The sequence below is a fragment of the Stylophora pistillata genome, chromosome 10, assembly GCF_964205215.1.
Source record: "Stylophora pistillata chromosome 10, jaStyPist1.2, whole genome shotgun sequence".
NCBI lineage: Eukaryota > Metazoa > Cnidaria > Anthozoa > Scleractinia > Pocilloporidae > Stylophora > Stylophora pistillata.
Window position 1 is genome coordinate 27,560,082 of NC_142528.1, and position 19,908 is coordinate 27,579,989.

The 19,908-nt window shown below is 39.4% G+C and overlaps 3 protein-coding genes and 1 pseudogene across 3 annotated transcripts; 3 read left to right on the forward strand and 1 right to left on the reverse strand.

The window, feature by feature from the left end:
- Positions 1 to 2,114, forward strand: LOC111343939 (sodium/potassium/calcium exchanger 3 pseudogene; annotated as a pseudogene).
- A 1,429-nt stretch (positions 2,115 to 3,543) lies between these two features.
- Positions 3,544 to 6,810, forward strand: LOC111343940 (sodium/potassium/calcium exchanger 3-like). The gene is made up of 2 exons (XM_088735855.1): positions 3,544 to 5,250; positions 5,785 to 6,810. Exons 1-2 carry the CDS (start codon positions 4,929 to 4,931, stop codon positions 6,330 to 6,332), a joined length of 870 nt encoding a protein of 289 aa, XP_088591981.1. The 5' UTR covers positions 3,544 to 4,928; the 3' UTR covers positions 6,333 to 6,810.
- Positions 6,811 to 7,674: 864 nt separating this feature from the next.
- LOC111343937 (uncharacterized) lies at positions 7,675 to 14,857 on the forward strand. Its single transcript, XM_022951140.2, is given in 4 exon segments — positions 7,675 to 11,013; positions 11,541 to 11,664; positions 12,163 to 14,712; positions 14,715 to 14,857. Coding segments are annotated over 4 exon segments (2,742 nt in total). The 5' UTR covers positions 7,675 to 10,974; the 3' UTR covers positions 14,744 to 14,857.
- Positions 14,784 to 19,472, reverse strand: LOC111343941 (uncharacterized). The gene is made up of 3 exons (XM_022951141.2): positions 18,975 to 19,472; positions 17,257 to 17,563; positions 14,784 to 16,215 (listed from the first exon to the last, which is right to left on the reverse strand). The coding sequence occupies exons 2-3, from the start codon at positions 17,547 to 17,549 to the stop codon at positions 15,738 to 15,740; spliced, it is 771 nt and encodes a 256-aa protein (XP_022806876.1). The 5' UTR covers positions 17,550 to 17,563; positions 18,975 to 19,472; the 3' UTR covers positions 14,784 to 15,737.
- Between the last annotated feature and the right edge of the window lie 436 nt (positions 19,473 to 19,908).

Genomic DNA, 19,908 nt, shown 5'->3' on the forward strand with positions numbered 1-19,908 from the left:
CTCGGCGGGGGATGGATACAGCTTCACGTAGGCTAAATGACCGACTACCAGCAAAGATCGAAAATTTTAACCGAATACCAACAAAGTAACGAAATTCTAACCGACAACAGATAGTAGTCACATGAGAACTTTCCCCTCCCCCGTTTCAGACCCTCTTAACGCCCTCAAGCTCTTCACGTGCATCGTTTAATTTCTGTCACCAAAAACATCTTAGACGTCATGTTCCTCAGAAATCACAAGATTCAATTTTGTTTTCCTCCTTGAGCTTGACGTCGCTCGAGTATTTCACTTGTAAATGAATCAAAGAAGAAAGGTTTTAACCTACTTTTGTCTGTTTATCATGATCTGGTTCGCCGCATCTGTGGACTCAGCGTCACCTTTCCACGGCCTATCCTTGCTCTCAGTGGCAAATAAATCACAATTCTATGGCTCCTCCCACGAAAATACATTTGGTAAGACTGAAACCCCAAACAACCAAGGAACACAAAGTCAAGTGAATTCGATTTCAGATGACAAAAAACTCTCCATTGATGACTTCCCGCACGATTTTATGACTCAGTACCAGCGACAGAATGGTGGAGTTGTTGTTCATGTTCTTTTCGCCTGCTTTATTTTTATTGCGTTGGTCTTGGTCTGCGATCGCTATTTCATTCCTTCTTTAGAACTGATCGGCGGGAAGCTTCACCTAAGCTCTGATGTTGCTGGCGCAACTCTCGTGGCTGCTGGAGGCTCCGTCCCAGCATTGTTCACTTCAGTGATTGGCGTTTTTATCACGAAGAACGAAATTGCTCTTGGAGCAGTAGCTGGATCAGGGTTATTCAATAGCCTATTCGTGGTGGCAATCTGCGGTATGTTCGCTGGTACTGATCTGCGTTTGAAGCCGTGGCCTCTGTTGCGTGACTGCTTTTGTTACTTCTTGAGCATAGCAGCCTTGATTATTGTCATTTACGACGAAAAAGTTTACTGGTATGAAGCATTAGTGCTGGTGACTATGTACCTGATGTATGTGGTTGTCCTGTACTTCAACACAACTCTAAAAGACTTCTATGGAACATTGACGGGAGACAACACGCAAATTACGGATAATGTTGAAGAGAGTATTGGTGAACAAACATCGCTTTTGATGACCAAAAGTGAAAATACTACTACATTATCGATCGTATCGAGCAGAAGAAAAGAAAATGAAATGGAACAAAGTGATCAAAATATCGATTATTTTCGTCATTCGCCATTTTCTCTGCTTCAGGAAATCATGACGAAGACTCGGTGGGTTGTTGAGTTACCAATCACGTGTTTGTTCTACATGACAATTCCCGACTGCCGTAAGATACGATGGGAAAAATGGTATGTGATTTCTTTCTTTATATCGATGACATGGATTGGATTGCTCTCTTATGTTTTAGTTTGGATGGTGTCAATCATCGGCTTCACCCTGGGTATTCCAAATGTTATCATGGGCATGACATTCCTCGCAGCAGGTAGTAGTGGGCCGGATGGTGCATCGAGCCTACTTGTCGCCCGACAAGGAAATGGCGATATGGCTGTTGCCAACTCAATAGGCAGCAATATATTTGACATTTTACTTTGTCTTGGACTGCCTTGGTTGGTAAAGAGCTCACTTGAAGGCTCCAAAGGCTTCGTTGCTGTCCAAAACGGCGGTATGATATACGTGTTGATAATTCTCATTACAACCGTGCTGGTTGTACCTCTTTTGACCAAAATAAACAAATGGAATTTGAACAAGTGCCTTGGAGTAAGTTTCCTTATTTTTTACCTAGTTTTCACCGCATCTTCAAGTTTCCTTGCGTGCTCGTTTGGTGATGAGAGCCTGTGAACCTATAGCACGTATATAAATCAGTACCTAGACAAAGTTAGCTTTCGTGCCTTTTTCCAGCCGACTTACCGAGAAATAACATTTGGAACGAAATTTTCGATACCATTTGGTCGGGCGAAACACTAAAAAAACTCATCCTTTGGAAGGCACTGTGACAAAAGGCTTTTTATTTTCTTTGGTCTTGCTACATTACTTCATCGGATCGGAAGAAATTTAGTACACACTAAATCGATGATCAATGTATAAGTCTTTAATACAATAAAAAATATGATTCTCTCGACTTCTCACCACACTATTTCTATTCATTTTGTTCGTTTCTTTACACTTAGTCATGGGTTCTTCGTGTGTCAGTCACATGATGTTAGTATTGCACCATTTCGTAGGTCTAGCTTCGACTTTCAACTTGCAACTTTATTAATTATGGCGAATATTACAAAGAGCAATATCCACTGTCCGCAGTTAGCAGATATGGGATTAGCTGGTCGAGGCGAGCTTTGGTTACACGTAAGTTATATATATATATATACAAATACAATTGGCTCACAAGAAAGACTAGAAAAAAAGAGTGAAAAATGTTAAATAGATAAACAAATAAATAAAAGTAAGTTTAATTTAATTAAGTTTACATTGCAAATATAAGAAGCCGAGTTTTCAGGAAAATTTTGTTATTAAGTCGGGTAAATCAATATAATCATTTTCTTCTGAAAGTATCATCGGAGTAAAGTGTCGTGGACAATGATTTTAAAGTTATTTTTGGACATTTGACGCATTTCACACGGTAAACTATTCCAGATTTTCAGACCATACCTTGAAAAAGACTTAGTTTGTTTGTCTAACCTTGAGTGTTTAACATAATAGCTCAGAAAAGTAAGCACCATTCATTCTAGAACCTGGGAATGTTGCTGTGCACCTGACAGGTAACTTATTCAGTTAGTTACACAGAGAGTCCAGCTGCAGAATTCGAAGTGGCATTGCCTGAAAGAACTGCATCGCTAAAAGCACACCTAAATAAACTGCAGTATGCAAGAACGGAATGCTGCCTTTTGACGCACATGACGTAAACTATCAGTACGTGGGTAGCCCGAAGGAAATACTAGTAGAGAAATGGAAAATTAATCGTGTTCCATGTATCAAATCGAAAAAGAAATTTCTCAGTAGTAAGGGACAGGGGGTGGGCGGGTCAGAGAAGTTTGTTTGGGGGTGAGGAATGGAAGGAGGGGTTCAATCGCCTCTATTAATGCTATCGCATTAGATTTGTACAGCGGCATTTAGTTGAAATTTGTTACCAGTCTTCGCTCGGACAAGTGACACATGTTTTTTTTCATTGTTCGAGACAAGGTTGTACCTGGGCCAACCTAAACGAATTTCAGGGCGTTAAATTTTCTTTAAGGATCTTGTTGTCAACGGTTTTACTCGTCCTATATAAACGGAGAGATTAAACGGAAAGGGAGGGCGATGTAACAAGGAACCTTAAGGAGTGATTAAAGGTACAAACAATTATACGAGGTCGAGTATTTTAATCTTCAGGACAGTATTTAATACCGACGGTTACAGCCTCTTTAAGAGTTTAAAGAGGGGACCATAGAAAATAGGCTTCCGATACTTCAAAGCCTTATGGGGGGATGAGGCACGCTTCACTGTGACACAACCAAAATCCTCCGACCTCCTTCCTTCCCCACCCCTCCCCCCCCCGCCCCTCAGTGATACATAATGACCGGTCACCCTAACCTGTACCTGTGCCGTATCAGTTTTTTGTCATACAAATCAGTCCCCCACCTTCGCCTCCGTTGCAGGCTCCCAAACTCTCCCGTCGTCGCTGCTTCCCCTCCCATACGTACTGAAACAAGAATAGTCTTTCAAGCGTTCTCGAAATAAAACATGAAAAGGTTTTAGAAGGGCCAAAACGTAACTCTGAACAGCACAGAGAAGCCAAGAACGACCGAGCCGAGCCGAGCCGTGCACGACCCGACAAAAGGCTGTTCGCAGCTCCTGGTAGTGAATCTACTTATGTGATTGAACTGAAGACAGAACTTGAAATTTCTTTATCTTTCTTAACTTTATTGTCTCTAATATACTTGATAGTGTTTGTTTCTAAAACCTTTTTTCGCCATACAACACAGAAAACTACGCGTTCAAGCCACAATAAGATCAAAAAGTAAAATTAACATCACATGATTTTCCTCGGCTAAGAATTACTGAACAAAGGTCGCATCATTCTATCTCGATCTTCAAGATGGTATTTTCAAACACTTCACGTGAGTAGTTTAATTCACCGTTGAACTGACCTTTGACGGGTTTTTAGACAGATGTGCTCATTTTCTCAGTTCAAACGCTCTAGTCATATGATTTGATATCAAGTGATTACAAAAGACAATTACAAAAAGCCATTGGAATACTTATTACAGAGAGTAAAGACATACAGAAGTCATCCAAGTTTTCAAAGGTTTTTTTTCGCCAGGGTTTCTGTTTTATTTGAAGGCAACATTCTCTCACGCCTAAATTACACCAAATATAGCGACGACGCCTCTTTGTAAAAATTAAAAAGTTCTTTATCCCTTTAACTCCCTCAAGCGGACCAAGACAGAATTTCACCTTACAATATCAATACAGTATCAAGCAGAAAAGTGATGAGAATAGAGAAAAATATCATTCGGAGGAGTATTAGTTGATCCAATACCAAATTCTCCACACTAACATCACAAGAATTGTATAACAGACGGTAAGGAGAATTACTAATGAGATCTTGGGAGAGAAAGGGTCAAGAGTGATGATACCTGTTAAGAAGGATAAAGGACTGATGAGCGTGTGACTTCTAAAATCATGAGACGATCAGTAATTGTTTTTCCGGATTATTTCGCTAGATTAACTTTGTTTACCAAAGAAAGGCTTGGTTAGCTTTTCTGCATACCTTGCTTGATGAAAAAAATAGCGTGAATTGGAGCACGCTTTCTATAAGATCCATTTGTGTTGAATTTCACAGTCATCAGCGGAAGATCCCGTGAATAGCTTCTGGTGTTTTATTCTCAGCATGATAAACAACTTCTCAGTTTCCGACGGAGCTAAACATATTTTCAAAACATAACAGGACAACATAATGTCGGTGCAAGTAGCGTTGTCGAACATGACGAATTTATCTCGATCATCTCCATGCGCGAGGCCGTCTATAGATGACTTCCCAAGCGATTTCGTGACTCAACACCAGCGGAAAACTCAGGGGTATATTGCTTTACATTTTCTTACGACCATTTACATGACGATCGCTCTGTCGCAGGTGTGTGACGTATATTTTGTTCCTTCTCTACAAAAACTCGCAAACAAGCTTCACATGAGTTCTGACGTAGCTGGTGCAACTCTTATGGCCCTGGGGACTTCTTCCCCCGAACTGTTCGCCGCAGTGATCGGCGTATTCTTCACAGGTAACGACATTGGCATCGGAACTGTACTTGGATCTCTGCAATTCAACACTTTATTTGTAATAGGAATTTGCGGCTTGTTTGCTGGTTCTGTGTTACCTTTGAGGTCATGGCCTCTGTTGCGCGACTGCTTTGCTTTCCCTTTGAGTGTAACGGCACTGGTAGTTGTTATTTATGACGAAAAGGTTTACTGGTATGAAGCATTGGCGCTTGTGATTATGTACGTGCCGTATGTGCTTGTTGTGTACTTCAACTCAGCCTTTCAACGTTGCTTTGACACATTTACCAGAGGCGAAAAATGGGTTGACACCGACATTGAAAATGGTATCGGTGAGAAAAGCTCTCTCTTGGAAAACCAGTGTCTAAATAGTAAACAAATGGCAGACCTCTCGAGATCTGAAAAAGAAGAGAAAGAAGACGAACAGGTCGAAATCACCGACCAGTTTGACAATTCATTATTCTCAGTGCCTCAAAGATTCCTTTCTAAAACTCTGTGGGTGATTTCGTTACCAATCACTTGTCTGCTTTACGTTACAGTTCCTGACTGCCGCAAGAAGAGATGGGAAAAGTGGTATTTCCTTTCGTTCCTTATGTCGGTGCTATGGGTTGCTATATTCATTTACGTATCGGTTTGGATGGTGTCAGTGATTGGCTTCACTTTTGGAATTCCAGATGTCGTGATGAGTCTCACGTTTCTGGCAGCAATTACTAGCATGCCTGAGGCTCTTTCGAGCCTGATTGTGGCAAGGCTAGGCGAAGGGGAAATGGCGGTATCTCAAGCTATTGGCAGCAACACATTGGACATATTATTGGGCCTTGGACTGCCATGGTTACTGAAGACAACGGTCGTAGCTAATGACGTAGATTATGTTGTTTTAGAGAATGGCGCCATGATTTACACAAGCCTTTTGCTCATAGGTTCTGCGTCAGTAGTCGTAGTTTTTCTCAAGGTAAACGGTTGGCATTTAAATAAGCGTCTTGGTGTTTCGTTTTCTGCTTTTTATTTGTGTTTCACCGGTGTTTCAATTGTTTTTGCTTATATATTTGGCGACAACAAGCCGATGTGCGATGTGTCAGCCATTTAAGACACGGCATGAACAAAATCATTGACCAATATCCATATTTTTTTCAACCAAAGCGTAAACGTGGTAAGCCGATGTGTTGCCGTGTAAGTTATTGCATGAACGAAAATAGTGTAGTAAAATGAAATCCGTTGTTCTCGTCCGTTATACCGAAAAGGAAAAGAACTAACACAATAAATTAAACACCCGCTTTAGATATATAGATATATTTAACAATTATTCCACTCACGCTCGTTGGATATGAGATGATAGATAGCCAACGAGGCGGTACGCGCCTCGTTGGCTATAATCATCTCATATCCAACAAGCGTGAGTGGAATAATTGTTTTATTAAAAAAAGCGCCCCCAAGATATTAGACAAATCTTCTCGACTTTATTTTGTTAGAAGAAACCGGATGTTACAATGTACAGATATTAGATTATGGTATATTGGTTCATATACCATAATGGCTAAGCCAATAAAAAGTCTTGAATTGCATTATCCAATGATCCAGTTTTTAATAAATATATATATATATATATATATATATATATATATAGATGCATGTAAATCCCGAGCGTACTACATCACTTGCATAAGTATTCGCTCGTTGGCATCGCTATACACTACAAATAGTGACCAGTTTTTTCTTTTTTTTTTTTTTTTTTGCAAAGCGTATAGGCGATAATTATAACAAGCCGATGGGTTGTCAAATAATTTTTATTTTAACCAAAGCGTTAATTTAGGCCACTAATCATTTAAGGAATTAGATTTGCACATGACCGTGAAGTGCATTTGATGTGGTCTAGCGAAAAGATTCCTTGAGGTTGGGGAAAGGCCAGAGAATTTCACTTTAAACTAGGGAAAATTTATGTTTTTCAGAGAAGTTAGGGAAAAGTGGGTGATCTTTATCAATTCATAATTTTTTGAATGCCCGCCTTTAAGAATTGAAACCGAAGTTAAGCACTCAAAAGGACTCTCTTCCAGCTAAACTTTTCACGTTACACCAAGTGCAAATACCCCATTACTCTATTGTGTCTAACATTGAATAAGTTCCTGTTCTTGAAACGAGTATGTGTAAGGATGGACCCTGGACGTTTTCGTAAATAAATTACATATGTTAATTGGGGAAGAAGCAGTGCTAACGCCGTGCATCAGTTCAGATAAAGTTTTATAGTATAAGAAAATTAGAGGCAAAATCTTAGTGACAATAAAGAATGGAATGCCATGTTCATTTTTCTTTGCAAAGAACATGAAACGTAGTAGACGTTTCTGTAAAATTAAGATTTTATTTAGGTAAGACTTATGGGCCTGGGCCTGACCCCGGACAGATAATCCGTGAGTGATATAAGGAGAAATTAAACGTTAATAAATATTTATATAAATAAGGTTTATTTCAGAAATAAATACATGGCAGCCCTCTAAGGGGCTGAATTGCGTATTTACAAAAATTGTAACAGAATATCTAATAGTATGACTAATGTAAGAATAATAATAAGCCTACAGTGAAATTGAGTACTGTAAAATGATGAAACCTATTATTAAAATTAATGAAGCTATATTTATATAATATCATGCTCAATACAAGATTTCACTAAAAATGTGTCCCTGAACCTATTTGTTTTCCACCTTGGTGTTTCAAAACGCCTGCATCGTCTTAGATGGTAAGACGACTTATGAGCTGAGGGTAAAAGATTTCTTAACCGGTTACTCTTATCATTTAAAATAGAATTAAAGGTCTTCTTACAAATATTTTTATTGTAACGTTCAATGCTTGGTAGTTTAGTGCTGACTAAAGCATCGCTGTAGTCTATCCCCGGGAAAATAATAGCCAGCGCCCTTTTCTGGACACGCTCTTGAGATACAATGGGAACGCCGGTACCGATTAACTAAGTACAGATCGAATGGAAGTGCAATAGAATAAGACTAATTAATTCACTATCGGGAGTCTCACCCTCTTAAGCTGCACCAAAAAATACGAACGTTTAGAGACCTTGTTTATAACCTCACTAACATGCTCGTTCCATGACAAGTCATCACTTATGGTGACCCCATGGAGTTTTGCAGACTTTACGGTTTCCACACCTTTCCCATTAACTATAATTGCAGGAAACTCCTACTTTTGTTTACGGAAAGTAATTCGAAGCTCTTTACATTTATCATTGTTCAGTTGTACTCTATTTTTAGAGGACCATTCCATTACACGGTCAGCTATCCTTTGCGAAATACTTGCCTTTCCTTTGATGACAATTTCTGAGGTCGTAGTTTCATCAACATATTTCCACATTTCGGCATTTATGCCACTACTTACTTCAAGATCATTAATAAGCACAAGAAATAACCACGGCCCTAGCTTTGTTCCTTGTGGGACGCCGGACGGAACTGACTCCCACTCGGAAAAACAACCCTTTGCAATTTTAATTCGCTGAAAACGGCCCGATAAAAAAATCTATGATCCAATTAATTATCTGTTTGGGTATCTTCAAGACGGTCAGCTTCCTAACTAAAATGTCATGATTTATAAGATCAAAAGCCTTCCTATAATCGTATAGTGTGGCTCTCGCGGTGGCATTTTCAAATCTTGACTTGATAATGACGTTATTCACAAACGTCGAAGCGTCGTCGTTTTTGAGTCATTTTAAACCTTTTTTCGTAATGTATATGACGTATATGAATACGTCAAATGAAGTGTAATTTCATAAATTGGAAAAACAACGAAGGAGTGTTAAGCAAAGAGCAAAACGCGAGCATTATTGAATTCAAAATACTAATATTGCTATGAGGCAATTATTTGGGCAGCAAAGGCGAGCTAAATACTCTAATAGGCCATTTTACAGTTGTGTACTTAGTTGCCAAGCCTTTGATCCAGGAGCGAGGCTGAGGGTGACCTTGTTGTGATGGACATGAGTATCTTGTTAGCAGAATAACAAAGTTATTTACGTTTGAAAGGCAGCAACGTCTGTATCATAACAAGGTCATCCTAAGCCTCACTCCTGTTAAAAGGCTTGGCAACCAAGCGCGCAACTGTAAAATGAACTATTTTACCTAGCAAAAACTGTTGCATTGTTAATTATCGTGCATTGGGAATCCTGTGGTGAAATAAAGCCAAATTGCTGTAATAGTCATCCTGTTGCAAATTCAGACGCTAAATCTAACGCGTGAGCAGCAGCTGGGAGCATCATTCAGACATTTCAAAAGATTGATTGCCCGGTTTTTCGAAAGCCTGACAGTGTCTTAACGGAACGAGCCATAAAACCACCTGTTACGCGTTTCGTCTATGGAGACATTGATGGTCATTTCATTTGGCGTCTTCTGCAAAGTTTCGGAAAGCTTTCCGGAGGCGGTTTTTTTTTTAGTTCTGTATCTTCATACAAAAGATTATTATCTCTTGCTTCGCATAAATACGTCTGAGCCAAACTTAAATTTCATCAATTTCGTTGTAAATTTGGTCGTGATTTGCGGCGACTGAAATGTTTGTCAGTTGAAATTAGACTTACGATGAAAGCAAACTTAGACAATTACTTTAGACTCTTATCGCAATCTCTAACTTGTTAGCATGAGTAACCTTGAAGAATGACCCATTAAGCAAACGTCTTTGAGTTGATCGATTTTGATAAAATTTACGAATTCATCCGGAGTAAGGAACTGCCAGAGCGAAAAAAGTGCGCAGTGACAAAGTACATTGAAGATTTGCTTCTTTGTTAAAAGAGAGTTGCATCTCGTTAAAATGGGTCGTAAAAATCCATCGGGAATCAATGCCTGTTCGGACTAAAACAAATCCAAATTCCTCAGCAATCGATACAAGCTCGGTAACATCTCTAAAATGAAAACAGACAATTAGGGGCCGACCATTTAACTTTTGAGGGGGGTGAGTGATTTCTGGTCATCAAGAAATTTTTTTTTCTAGCAATCTGCCGTGTAGGATTTTTTTTTTTTTTTTTGCGTTCTAAATGCTCTTTTTTTTCTGTTGCATTTGGGCTGCATGCAATTTCATCCAACACGCGCTTGCAGGAAATTTTTTTCAAAATCACCCACCTCCTCCCCTCCCCTCAAGAGTTAAGTGGTCGGCCCCTTAGATTCGAAGACAAAGGCATACCAAAGCACCAAACAGCAACCACAGGTGGCGCTCAGTGATCCATTTATTGTGAATCAAGCGATTATTCATAGATCTTTACACTAACTCATGTCACTGTAAGTTTGTCGCTCTGCTCAGGAGCTTTGATTCATTCCTCATACCTATCACACTGGGATACAGACACCAAAAGAACATTGCAAGAAACACAACCCATTTACTTCCTCAATCGGACGCTTTTCGCCGGCCGGTCGTCGAGAAAACAGCGTTCAAAGGTACCTGTTTTCTTTTTCTATTTGGAGTCTTATTCTTCGGTAAGTTAAGTGTCACAATTTATTGACAATGTGTAATAACAAGATATAACTTCTAACATGAAATTCTTTGCAGCCTGTTCGATTGATCACTGAAACATCTGTTCACATAATGTGCCTTCTGAGGTGAAATAAAAAACCACAGAACCCTTAAATGCTGTGGCAACACGTACCTTGTGGAATTCAACGACCTCGTGGAAGCCTTCCATAACCAGTTTTGTTTACACCAGCTCATGGCTGATCGCGTACAAGTTTTGTTTGGCGTTTCTTGAATGAGGAAAAATGAAGGATTGTTTGTTTTCTCGGAGCCTTCTACCGATAGTAAGAACTGTTTAACACTTAAATGGATTTATTTTAGACACTAATCCTTAATTTACAACAGGCAATTGATACCTGAATAGCAATACTTCATCAAGGAGAGAGTCATCACGATTTTACACCAGGTTTATGTCTTTGTTCAAGTTGGTACGCTCGGTATGCAATTGTCAGGTGAATATCTTGTCTTGTCTTTACGAATTAGCACTCGCATTTTTGTGTAAAAGGAATGTATTTTTCCTAAAATCTTTCGCCGGTAAAAGCACCGCAGCGCTCAAGTGAGTTTGACAAGTCCACGCAGCCCTTAAGTTACATTGAAAAACTGAGATGAAATCCTTTAAGCAATGCGGTATCAGATAGACAGGACCTTATCAATAAAGGCTAAATAGAATTGTATATATAACGACGCGGAGTCCTCACATTTTACACAGGTATTCAATATAAAACGTTATCTTAGTTGTCCTTTTCGTTTGCAATTGGTGGCGGTTTGCTCAATATTCTTCCTTATTTCTTCTGCTTTTTTTTCCCCACAGAAACAGGGATTTTTCATTCTACTATGCTTAGCAGCGACATCGTTGGTATTTCTTTTCCAAAATCCCAACTGGGGACTGGAGTCGATTATCAGCCTACGTCAGAGATATGATTTGGCGGCCAGTGGTAAGTAATTTTGTAGTCCTCGAATTTCTGTCGTCTTCTACGTCCACTGGTGGCACAGCGCCTAACAAAGAGATCCTGTTGGCGGGCAGGCTAATGAAAGCAGTTCTTCTTTCTGGGGAACACATGAGGCGTACAAGCATTTTTGGAGCTAAAAGTTAACAACTTTTATTGAAACCGCTTCAATACTTTAAAGCCTTCATTTTGAGCAAAATTTTGGGGTGTCACTACTTTCCAAGTACTTGTTGTCGATTGACTCCAAATAAAAAAGGATAGAGTCCCCGTTAAGTATTCTTATTTCACACCTATCCTAGTTCTTGTTTACTCAATCTTGCCTTTACACTGTGAACTGTTAGAGAGAGGTCTACGAAAAATACGGATGGCTAACTTTGAAGTAGAATTAATTGTGCTTCCAGTCGCTTCGAACCATCGAGCAATCAGTTCAGATTGAAAGAGAGATGACTAAGTTTGTTAACATTAGCCTCGTGTCTCTCATTGCAGATAAGAAGGTAAAACTGGATACATATCCTGCAAACCTTTTAATTAATGGAGCCCAAGATATGACAGAGGCAACAGTATCACTCAGTAAACAAAGAGCTATTAAATTAGAAGAAAGACTCCGCACTTTGTCTGACGGAGACAGCTTCTCAGCGCGCTCGGATCTGACCTTAAACCTGCCCCAGTCCTCGTCAGATTCACCAGACTCCCATCTGTGCCCCTATGAGGGCTTAGTACCGAGAGAACAATTAACATTCACACCCCGAAATAAAAGCTGTGTTCCTTACAAGAGGACAGATGAGGATTGTAATGAAGCCTTTAAATACTTCGGAGAATACAACTTGACTTCTGAACCACTTCAGTGCGACAGTGAAGCAAGTCGGCCGATCTGTACTTTCCTCACTGAGTTTCGTTTCAGCCCACATGATAAAGTGTTAGTCACATGTTGGAGGGATGTTTGTTCCCAGTCTTCGCCGATACTTCTTGGTTGTTCTGATCCAGAATTTGGAACCGTTGATAAAGAGGAGGCATGGGTGAAATTCCACAGCATAGGTGAACTGGAACAAGAGTTACCTAAGATTGTTGTACAAAATTCCCTTCATGGTTTCAATTTTTGTCTGTTAAAGTGCAAAATTGATGGGCGCATGGTCAAACAGGCACTTATCTTTCCGCCGATTTTAAAACATATGATTCAGAATGCTCCGCGCTCAAGAAAAAAAATTAATGTGAACATCATTCTCGAGGACTCAGTTTCAAGATCTCATTTTTACCGGTCCATGCCGCGTTCAGTCCAGTCCCTGCGCGATATTTACAGGGATGCAAGTTTTCAAGCAACCGTTCTCGATTTTGAGCTCGTTCAGAGTTATGCAGCCTTCACTCTTCCAAATGTTCAATTCTTAATGGCTGGGAAATCACTGAAAGGTAGCAGAAAAATTCTGAAGCGTCTGAATGGTATAGGCATTCTAACCGAGAAATTCAAACGCTTCGGTTACCAAACGTTAATGCACGAAGACCTTTGCTGGTATGATCAGTGGGGAACCTTCCTGTCACCTGAGTACAAAAAAAGGCTGAAGCCCTTCTCGGACGGATTAAAAAGCATCTATGAGGAATTCAAACAAAGTACTGATCGATATGTTGACAATAAAGCGATGACTTTGTTATCCTGTGAAATATTAAAGGGATTTGGGATTTCCAATCCTTTTGGAGGAAAATACACTAGTAACTACTGCTGGGATGGACGTTCACTAAGCGAATATCTTCTCTTCTACGTGAGACGATTCATATCATTAGTGGATCGAAATCCAGAAGTAGCACCGGCGTTAGTTTACACACATCTTAACACCGGACACGAACCATCTGGGAAACGCATTCGAACAGACGACACTATTCTATCCAAGTTTCTTGAAGAAATGGCACGAAGTGACAACACTTTGACCATTCTCATATCGGATCATGGTGGGAAGACTTCAGATTACGCCATTGAAACTTTACCTGGTAGTTTGGAAGTGTACAGCCCCATGATGTTTATGATAATTCCTCACAAAGTTACAAAGCGCCTTGGCAAAGATCGCATGAATGCGCTGATTTTAAATCAGAAACGTTTGGTAACATTTGCAGATTTGCATCATACACTTAACGCTATTGCAGCCTTGACAGATGATGGACGTACCAATGACAAGGACAGCGGTTTGCTTCAGCCAGTTCCACAGACACGCACATGCGCAGATATAAAAGATATATCCTCTGAAGGCATGTGTCGATGTAAAGGCTGGAGAAAGTTTTTGAGTCCAAATTCCATGGAGGTCATTTGGCTGGCAGAGTTTGCTCTCGGACAAATTAATAATATGATACAAATGCAATACTCGCAAGGAATTGCTGGAAATGAATCAAAGCGTAGAAATGGATTCGGCCGTTGCGCCATGTTTGTTGGTAAGTCCATTGAGCGACCGAGACAAGAACTTATTGGCAAAGACTACATCACTACCTTAGTTTTAGTTGTTGAACCAGCTTATGGTGTGGAATCGAAGGAACGATTCGAAGTTCAGCTAAAACACTCCAGTGTTAGAGAACATAACATCACCTTCATCAAATACACGCGACTTAGTTTCTATAGCAGATATAAAGGCTGCGTCGACAAAAACGTAGACCTCAATCTTTGTGCATGCACACCGCATCCTTCAAGTAAACATAGAGGATCGAACATCGAGGATCTGATTCGCGCCCGCCACTTTGTAGACTTCGGAATGACAAGTAGTACTCGCTCTCTCGTATCCAAATGTTTATTGGTCACGTTACGGCATTTGAAGAGGCTTGTCGTTTCCAAAAAGCAAACGCGTGTAATGAGTATTGAACTTGCGAATGTGTGTAAAAATGAAACGCTGAGGGTGAAAATAGGAGGTATACACAGAGTAACACGATTTTCACTTGCGCTTCCCATCTCTTTAGTCTTGAAGCCCCGGACAATTCGTTTCTCGCTGTCTGTTCTCAATGGGTGGAAGTACGGTTTATTCAAACCTGTTTTTGTGCACTCTCGGTATGGCCATGGTAGTAAAAGGGGAAAGGTCACGTGACAAGAACCTCTTGAATACTTACTAACGTCAATGCCTCGTCGAGACATCATGGAATCATGCTTCAGAAACATTTTTATTTATAAATCCATAATATTTTTAGATTATTTTAATAAATGTGGGTAGACTAAGTTGAAAGAAACAATTGTCTTTCTAGCTGCTGGGACCCAAATGGCGCTGACAAACAACCCGAGCCGACTCTGCTCTCGCGCACCCATAAAAATTTTTTCCCAGAGGAATATCTTTTTTCCTTACCAGGTTTTTGTGGCCCCAACATTGAAATACGAGGGTCTCAATGGGGTTCACCGTTAACAAAAATTTAACCGTCAGTGAAAGAAAAACTGATCTTAGCCGCAAAAAAATTTTTAGTGACCACATCGGAAAAATACTAACCGTTCGCCGTAAATTGGCCAAAATTTTAACCGTTAGCAGTGAAAGCCTCATTGAGAACATCTGATACGAACGTAGTAGCACTATCAGCTACGTAGTTTCTCTCTACTGAAGAGAAAAGAAACCCCGTCAGGAAGAGTCTGGTAGCAATGCTTAGTTATTTTACATTTTGCGTCTCTTTAATCACGGTGTATTTGACTCAACCGGTCAATAACTACTGAAACAGACCAAAGATATCTGCATAGAAAGTGAATACAGTAAAACGTCTTCTACCTGGAGCCTCAATCACGCGTAAACACAGAATTTATCAAGTAAAAACTTAGCGTGTTATCGAAACTTGGGTGTAATACTTTAAGAAGCCCTTCAAGGGGCTGGTCATAATTATCGAGGATCTAGTTTAAATCACAATAAAATTTACAGTCTCTCCCTTTAACTCTCTTAGCGACGACTTATTCACTTACATTCCCACCCCCTCCCCCACAGGCGATAAATAATGACAGCAAGATCTCGAGGAGGGGGGAAAGTGGATTAGTCGTCGCTAGGAAAGTTTAAATAACTACTGAATGGTTCCCAAAGCAAGGCATATTTAAAGAGTGCGCGTCATGAAGATATCTTTTGCACTTAATTCTTATCATATGAATTACAGTTTTCAATTATACCGCTAGCTCCTCTCTTTACATTGGAAGGATTGGAAAGATTCTTCATCATATTTTTCAGTATTTTAGCGATAAGATCCAATTTCTGACGCTTTTTATTAATAAGAACAAGGTCATATTTTTCTTTCATTTTTGAGACCTCCCCTCGTAGATTTTCCCATCGTTTGACACCCCACCCAGCTACACCCACCAAAATTAAATAACAGAGCCCTCCAATGACGAGTACGGACCCTGCTCCAAGTAATGCCCCGAGAATTGTGGGTAGAGTCCGATCCATGGCATTCCATCCTAGAACTCCACCGAGTATCAATCCAAGGAGAATGGCGGCCAAGAGAGCTTTTCCCGCGTGTATGACAATTCTTCCTTTCCTTGTCTTACAGTAGTTGTACCGACGTTCCACTATGGCAGAGTTATCTTCGATTTTTGTTTTCAGGTCGAGATGTCTGGAAAATGTAAATGTAATAAGGAATAAAACCGGAAGAAGGATGAAAAAGGGGAAAAATAACTCATAATAGGTAACTCTGTGAAGATTTATGTACCGAAAGGTAGAGTAAAACCAGACGGCTGAAATACATCGTTAGGTAATTTTTCACTTTTAGGCATTTGTTAGCCGTTTACCAAGTTACTGGACTTCCCTGTTTTTTCAAAGCGTTTTTAGTTTGCTACAATATGTTTTGTATGTAGTTCAAGTCAGAGGCTAAGCTAAAGTAGTATCTTCACCAAACAGTATTTCAGGCAATTTTATAATTTTCATTATCTGATGGCTTAAAAGATCTAGTACCTGCTACACCTGTTAGCTTAAATTGTATTAGCACTTGAATCACATGCGCGAAAGATAAGTCATGAACGTTAGAGAGTTATTATTCTTTGCATATATTGCAGAACATTTTCTTCAATTATACTTTAATCACACTAAAACGATTATGAAATATTTTAAAATAATCTTAATAAAGACAAACGCAGCATCAGGAGCGAGCGTTAAATCATTACAAAGAAAATACAGCAGTGAATAAACAATAAAGCAAAGTTAAGAAGAGTCAAGGTAAATGATTAAAGTTGAGGGATTGCAGGTGCATTGGCCGGCTCATGATAAGAAAACGGACCTTCGCATGCTCACTGGCTTCAAATCTGTCAGCGTTATTGTCATGTATCTCATGAATGAAAGCTATGATTGGCAGGGAATAATACCATTCTAACGTCTTTAGTTCGAAATTCTTGGCAGGCTGTTGTGTTTTTGTTCGATTCATTCACTGAAAATTCCCCGCGATCGGCGTTGCCTGTAAGCCTTTGCACGATAAGTAAGACCGTTTAAAAAAAAATTGAGAGTTGTTCCATATTTCCTGTTCAGTAATGCAATGAACTGAAAAAATTATTTATCAACCCGCCGAGGCACGCGAACTTTAAGAGTGCGTCATCTCGCGTGAGAGCAGCGACTGTCAGTCACTATATGCGACCTGATTAACCCGTTATTATTATTTACTAACCTATTGTATAGATCTAAAAAGTCCTCGTTCAGCTGCGGTAAACGTTCCTCAATCAACTGTAATTGGCTGTCATTTGGTTCATTCTCTCGGAACGGACTGAAAAACTTCACTGTTTCCTCGATTTTCTCTCGGGTTTCTTTCTCCAGATCTGTCCATGTTTCTATGTTCTCTATATTATTTTTTACATCATCGTATCCCATGTTTTCTTTTGATTCTAGGTCTTTCACTTCTCGATATCCATCGGTAAAGAAGTCCAGAACAACGCTGCAACAGTTTCCAGCATCGTCCGTCATTTTGTGCGATCTATCTGTCAATTTTAAAAGTAGCGGTCAATTTGAACCGCTAATAAGGTGAATTTTAAAGGCTAAACAGAAATGCGTTTGAGGTCATAAATGATATATATTGATAAATGACACCTTAATTTCTTTAATTTTCGCCTTTTCGTGATAAAAGCTTCTTAAAGTCCTGGGCTATCTATAAATCATCTAGTTTCGCATTTATATCTTCAAATTTTACGACCACGAGCGCTCTCTAAGAGCCAGCGAATGCGATTTTTTTTTTCTAGGAGAACCATGACAGAAACATTTCGGTCTACCGTTGCTTTAATTTGGCTCTAATCAGCTGTCCAAACTGGTTCTCTGTAACAACAGTGATTCAAGAAAAGTTTTTAAGACAGGTCTCATTGACGCTTGTGTAAATCCTTAATTTTGGCTCCTTGAAAATTGCCGTGTATTTCATAAAGAGAATTTGAAATAATATCGCGAATCACCTTTTCTATGCACCCCTACGGATGATTTACGTAGGAGTTGACAGACAATTAATTCAGTAAAAAGGAAAAGCCATCATTGCTTTATGTATAAAATCAGAGCTAAGCAAAGAGTTTCCAGCAATCTGATTGTTCGAGCGGTTCTTTATATTTAGTTTTTATTAGCCGAGTCTATCATCTATCATGTCAAATAGAGGATATCGTTTGATTTAAAACCAAAATCTCGAGTTTTTAGATCTTCTGCAAAGCTCCAGTTTTCGAGACCTTTTCAAACAATGACATAAACTAGAGTGCTCTGAGCAGCTCTACGTAATACATCTCCTGTAATTCGTCAAACAACCCTATTTAGCAGTCTTAAATAAAAAAATTAAGAAAAATTCTCCATCAATTCGATAAACTCAGTAGAATGCATTACTTTCCCGCGGTCGCACATAGACACGATTTGAGTTGATCTATAAAATTCCTTTTTAGAGCAATTCTGAGGTGACGCAAGACGAACGAGTAACCCAGATAGAAAGGAAACCAATAGAGAAAGTGGAAAAAAACTACATATGGTTTCAAAAAAACGTTATATTTCAAATACTTCAGGGCAGTTTGCTTAAAAAATGTTTTTTTGATTCAGATCGAAAAAATGACACCATTAACTCTTTAATTAAAACCACCTAAAACACATTGTGTTTAAGTGGATTGGTTTAATATTATTAGCAGGCTACGAGTGCGGAAAAACTGCGTCCCAGACACAATCAAACATTGTTCTTTTCGATACGAGAACACGACAGTTAAAGCGGTATTACGTGCACAATATTATTTCGACAACACCAACTAACCGATTAGCCTTTTTGTCTGGGTCTGTCTAGTACAAACCGTCATTGACAACAAAACCGTTTACATGCGTTTAGCTCTGTGCTGTGAATAAATGGTCAAAACTGGGGATTCAAACTAACAAACTTACCTTCAAGCTAGGGGCAGGTCCTTAAGCCACGAAGAAAGAATTAAAACGGGTGATTACATGCACAAATCCTCAAGCTTTTATAGCTGGCGATTACAAGCGCAAACCCATTGGTTATCCACATTTACATTTTGACCAGCCAAAATAAATACATTTCATGAATCTTAATTGCTTCGCTTCATTCCCGAAAGCGTGTTCGAATACCGTAGAGACACAAAAGGACCGCCTTTAGGCAGACACCACGTTATGAAAATGTTTTGAATTCTATATTTATATCATATCGTTGTATAGGTTTAATTGCTTTCAATCGAAAATTTCATCAGGTTTAAAAAAAAGTGGAGAGACCTTGTAAATACTGCGTTATCATTGCGGCCGGAAGTATGTCATCGAATTTTTCCATAAAAGCCTTTAGTCATCTTCTGCAGGCGGTGTGCGCACTCCGATCGCATTGCATTGTAGTAGCGTTATTTTCAATATGGCGGTAAAAGCGGTAGAAATGGGTAGAGTTTGACTGAATATTCCATAAAAGTTAGCCGTTTCTTTTTCCTTTCACTATGGGTAAATATAATTTGATATATTCTGAACGTGAGAAGTATTTTTCGTGCGTATTTGTCCCGTTGTACGTCGTAGTTTGAAGTCTTTCAAAGGTTTGTATGGCCACTTTGATCCTTCTTCAATAGTTCTGACCAAACGCGCTCAAACGCGCTCCAGTGGTACAAATGTTTTAAACATTTTAAGTGACAGTGTTTGAGACCCTTTTGTGGAGCGAAAAGGACCATTGTTGTGTTTAGTGTGTTGCGTTACATAGCGTTACTACTAAGGAAGTAAGTAAGTCGACTTTATTTAAAGAGCGTGTACGCATAACAGCTTAAGCTGACAAACCAGTGGTCCTCAAAACTAAGGACTGCAAGGGCATTTATCAATCGTGTTGTAAATC

Coding starts and splice junctions, on each gene's coding strand:
- LOC111343941 (XM_022951141.2), bottom strand. CDS start 17,549: ATGACGGACGATGCTGGAAACTGTTGCAGCGTTGTTCTGGACTTCTTT. Junction 16,216..17,256: donor TTTTTAGATCTATACAATAG/GTTAGTAAATAA, acceptor TACATTTTCCAG/ACATCTCGACCTGAAAACAA.
- LOC111343940 (XM_088735855.1), top strand. CDS start 4,929: ATGTCGGTGCAAGTAGCGTTGTCGAACATGACGAATTTATCTCGATCA. Junction 5,251..5,784: donor GATCGGCGTATTCTTCACAG/GTAACGACATTG, acceptor TTTACGTTACAG/TTCCTGACTGCCGCAAGAAG.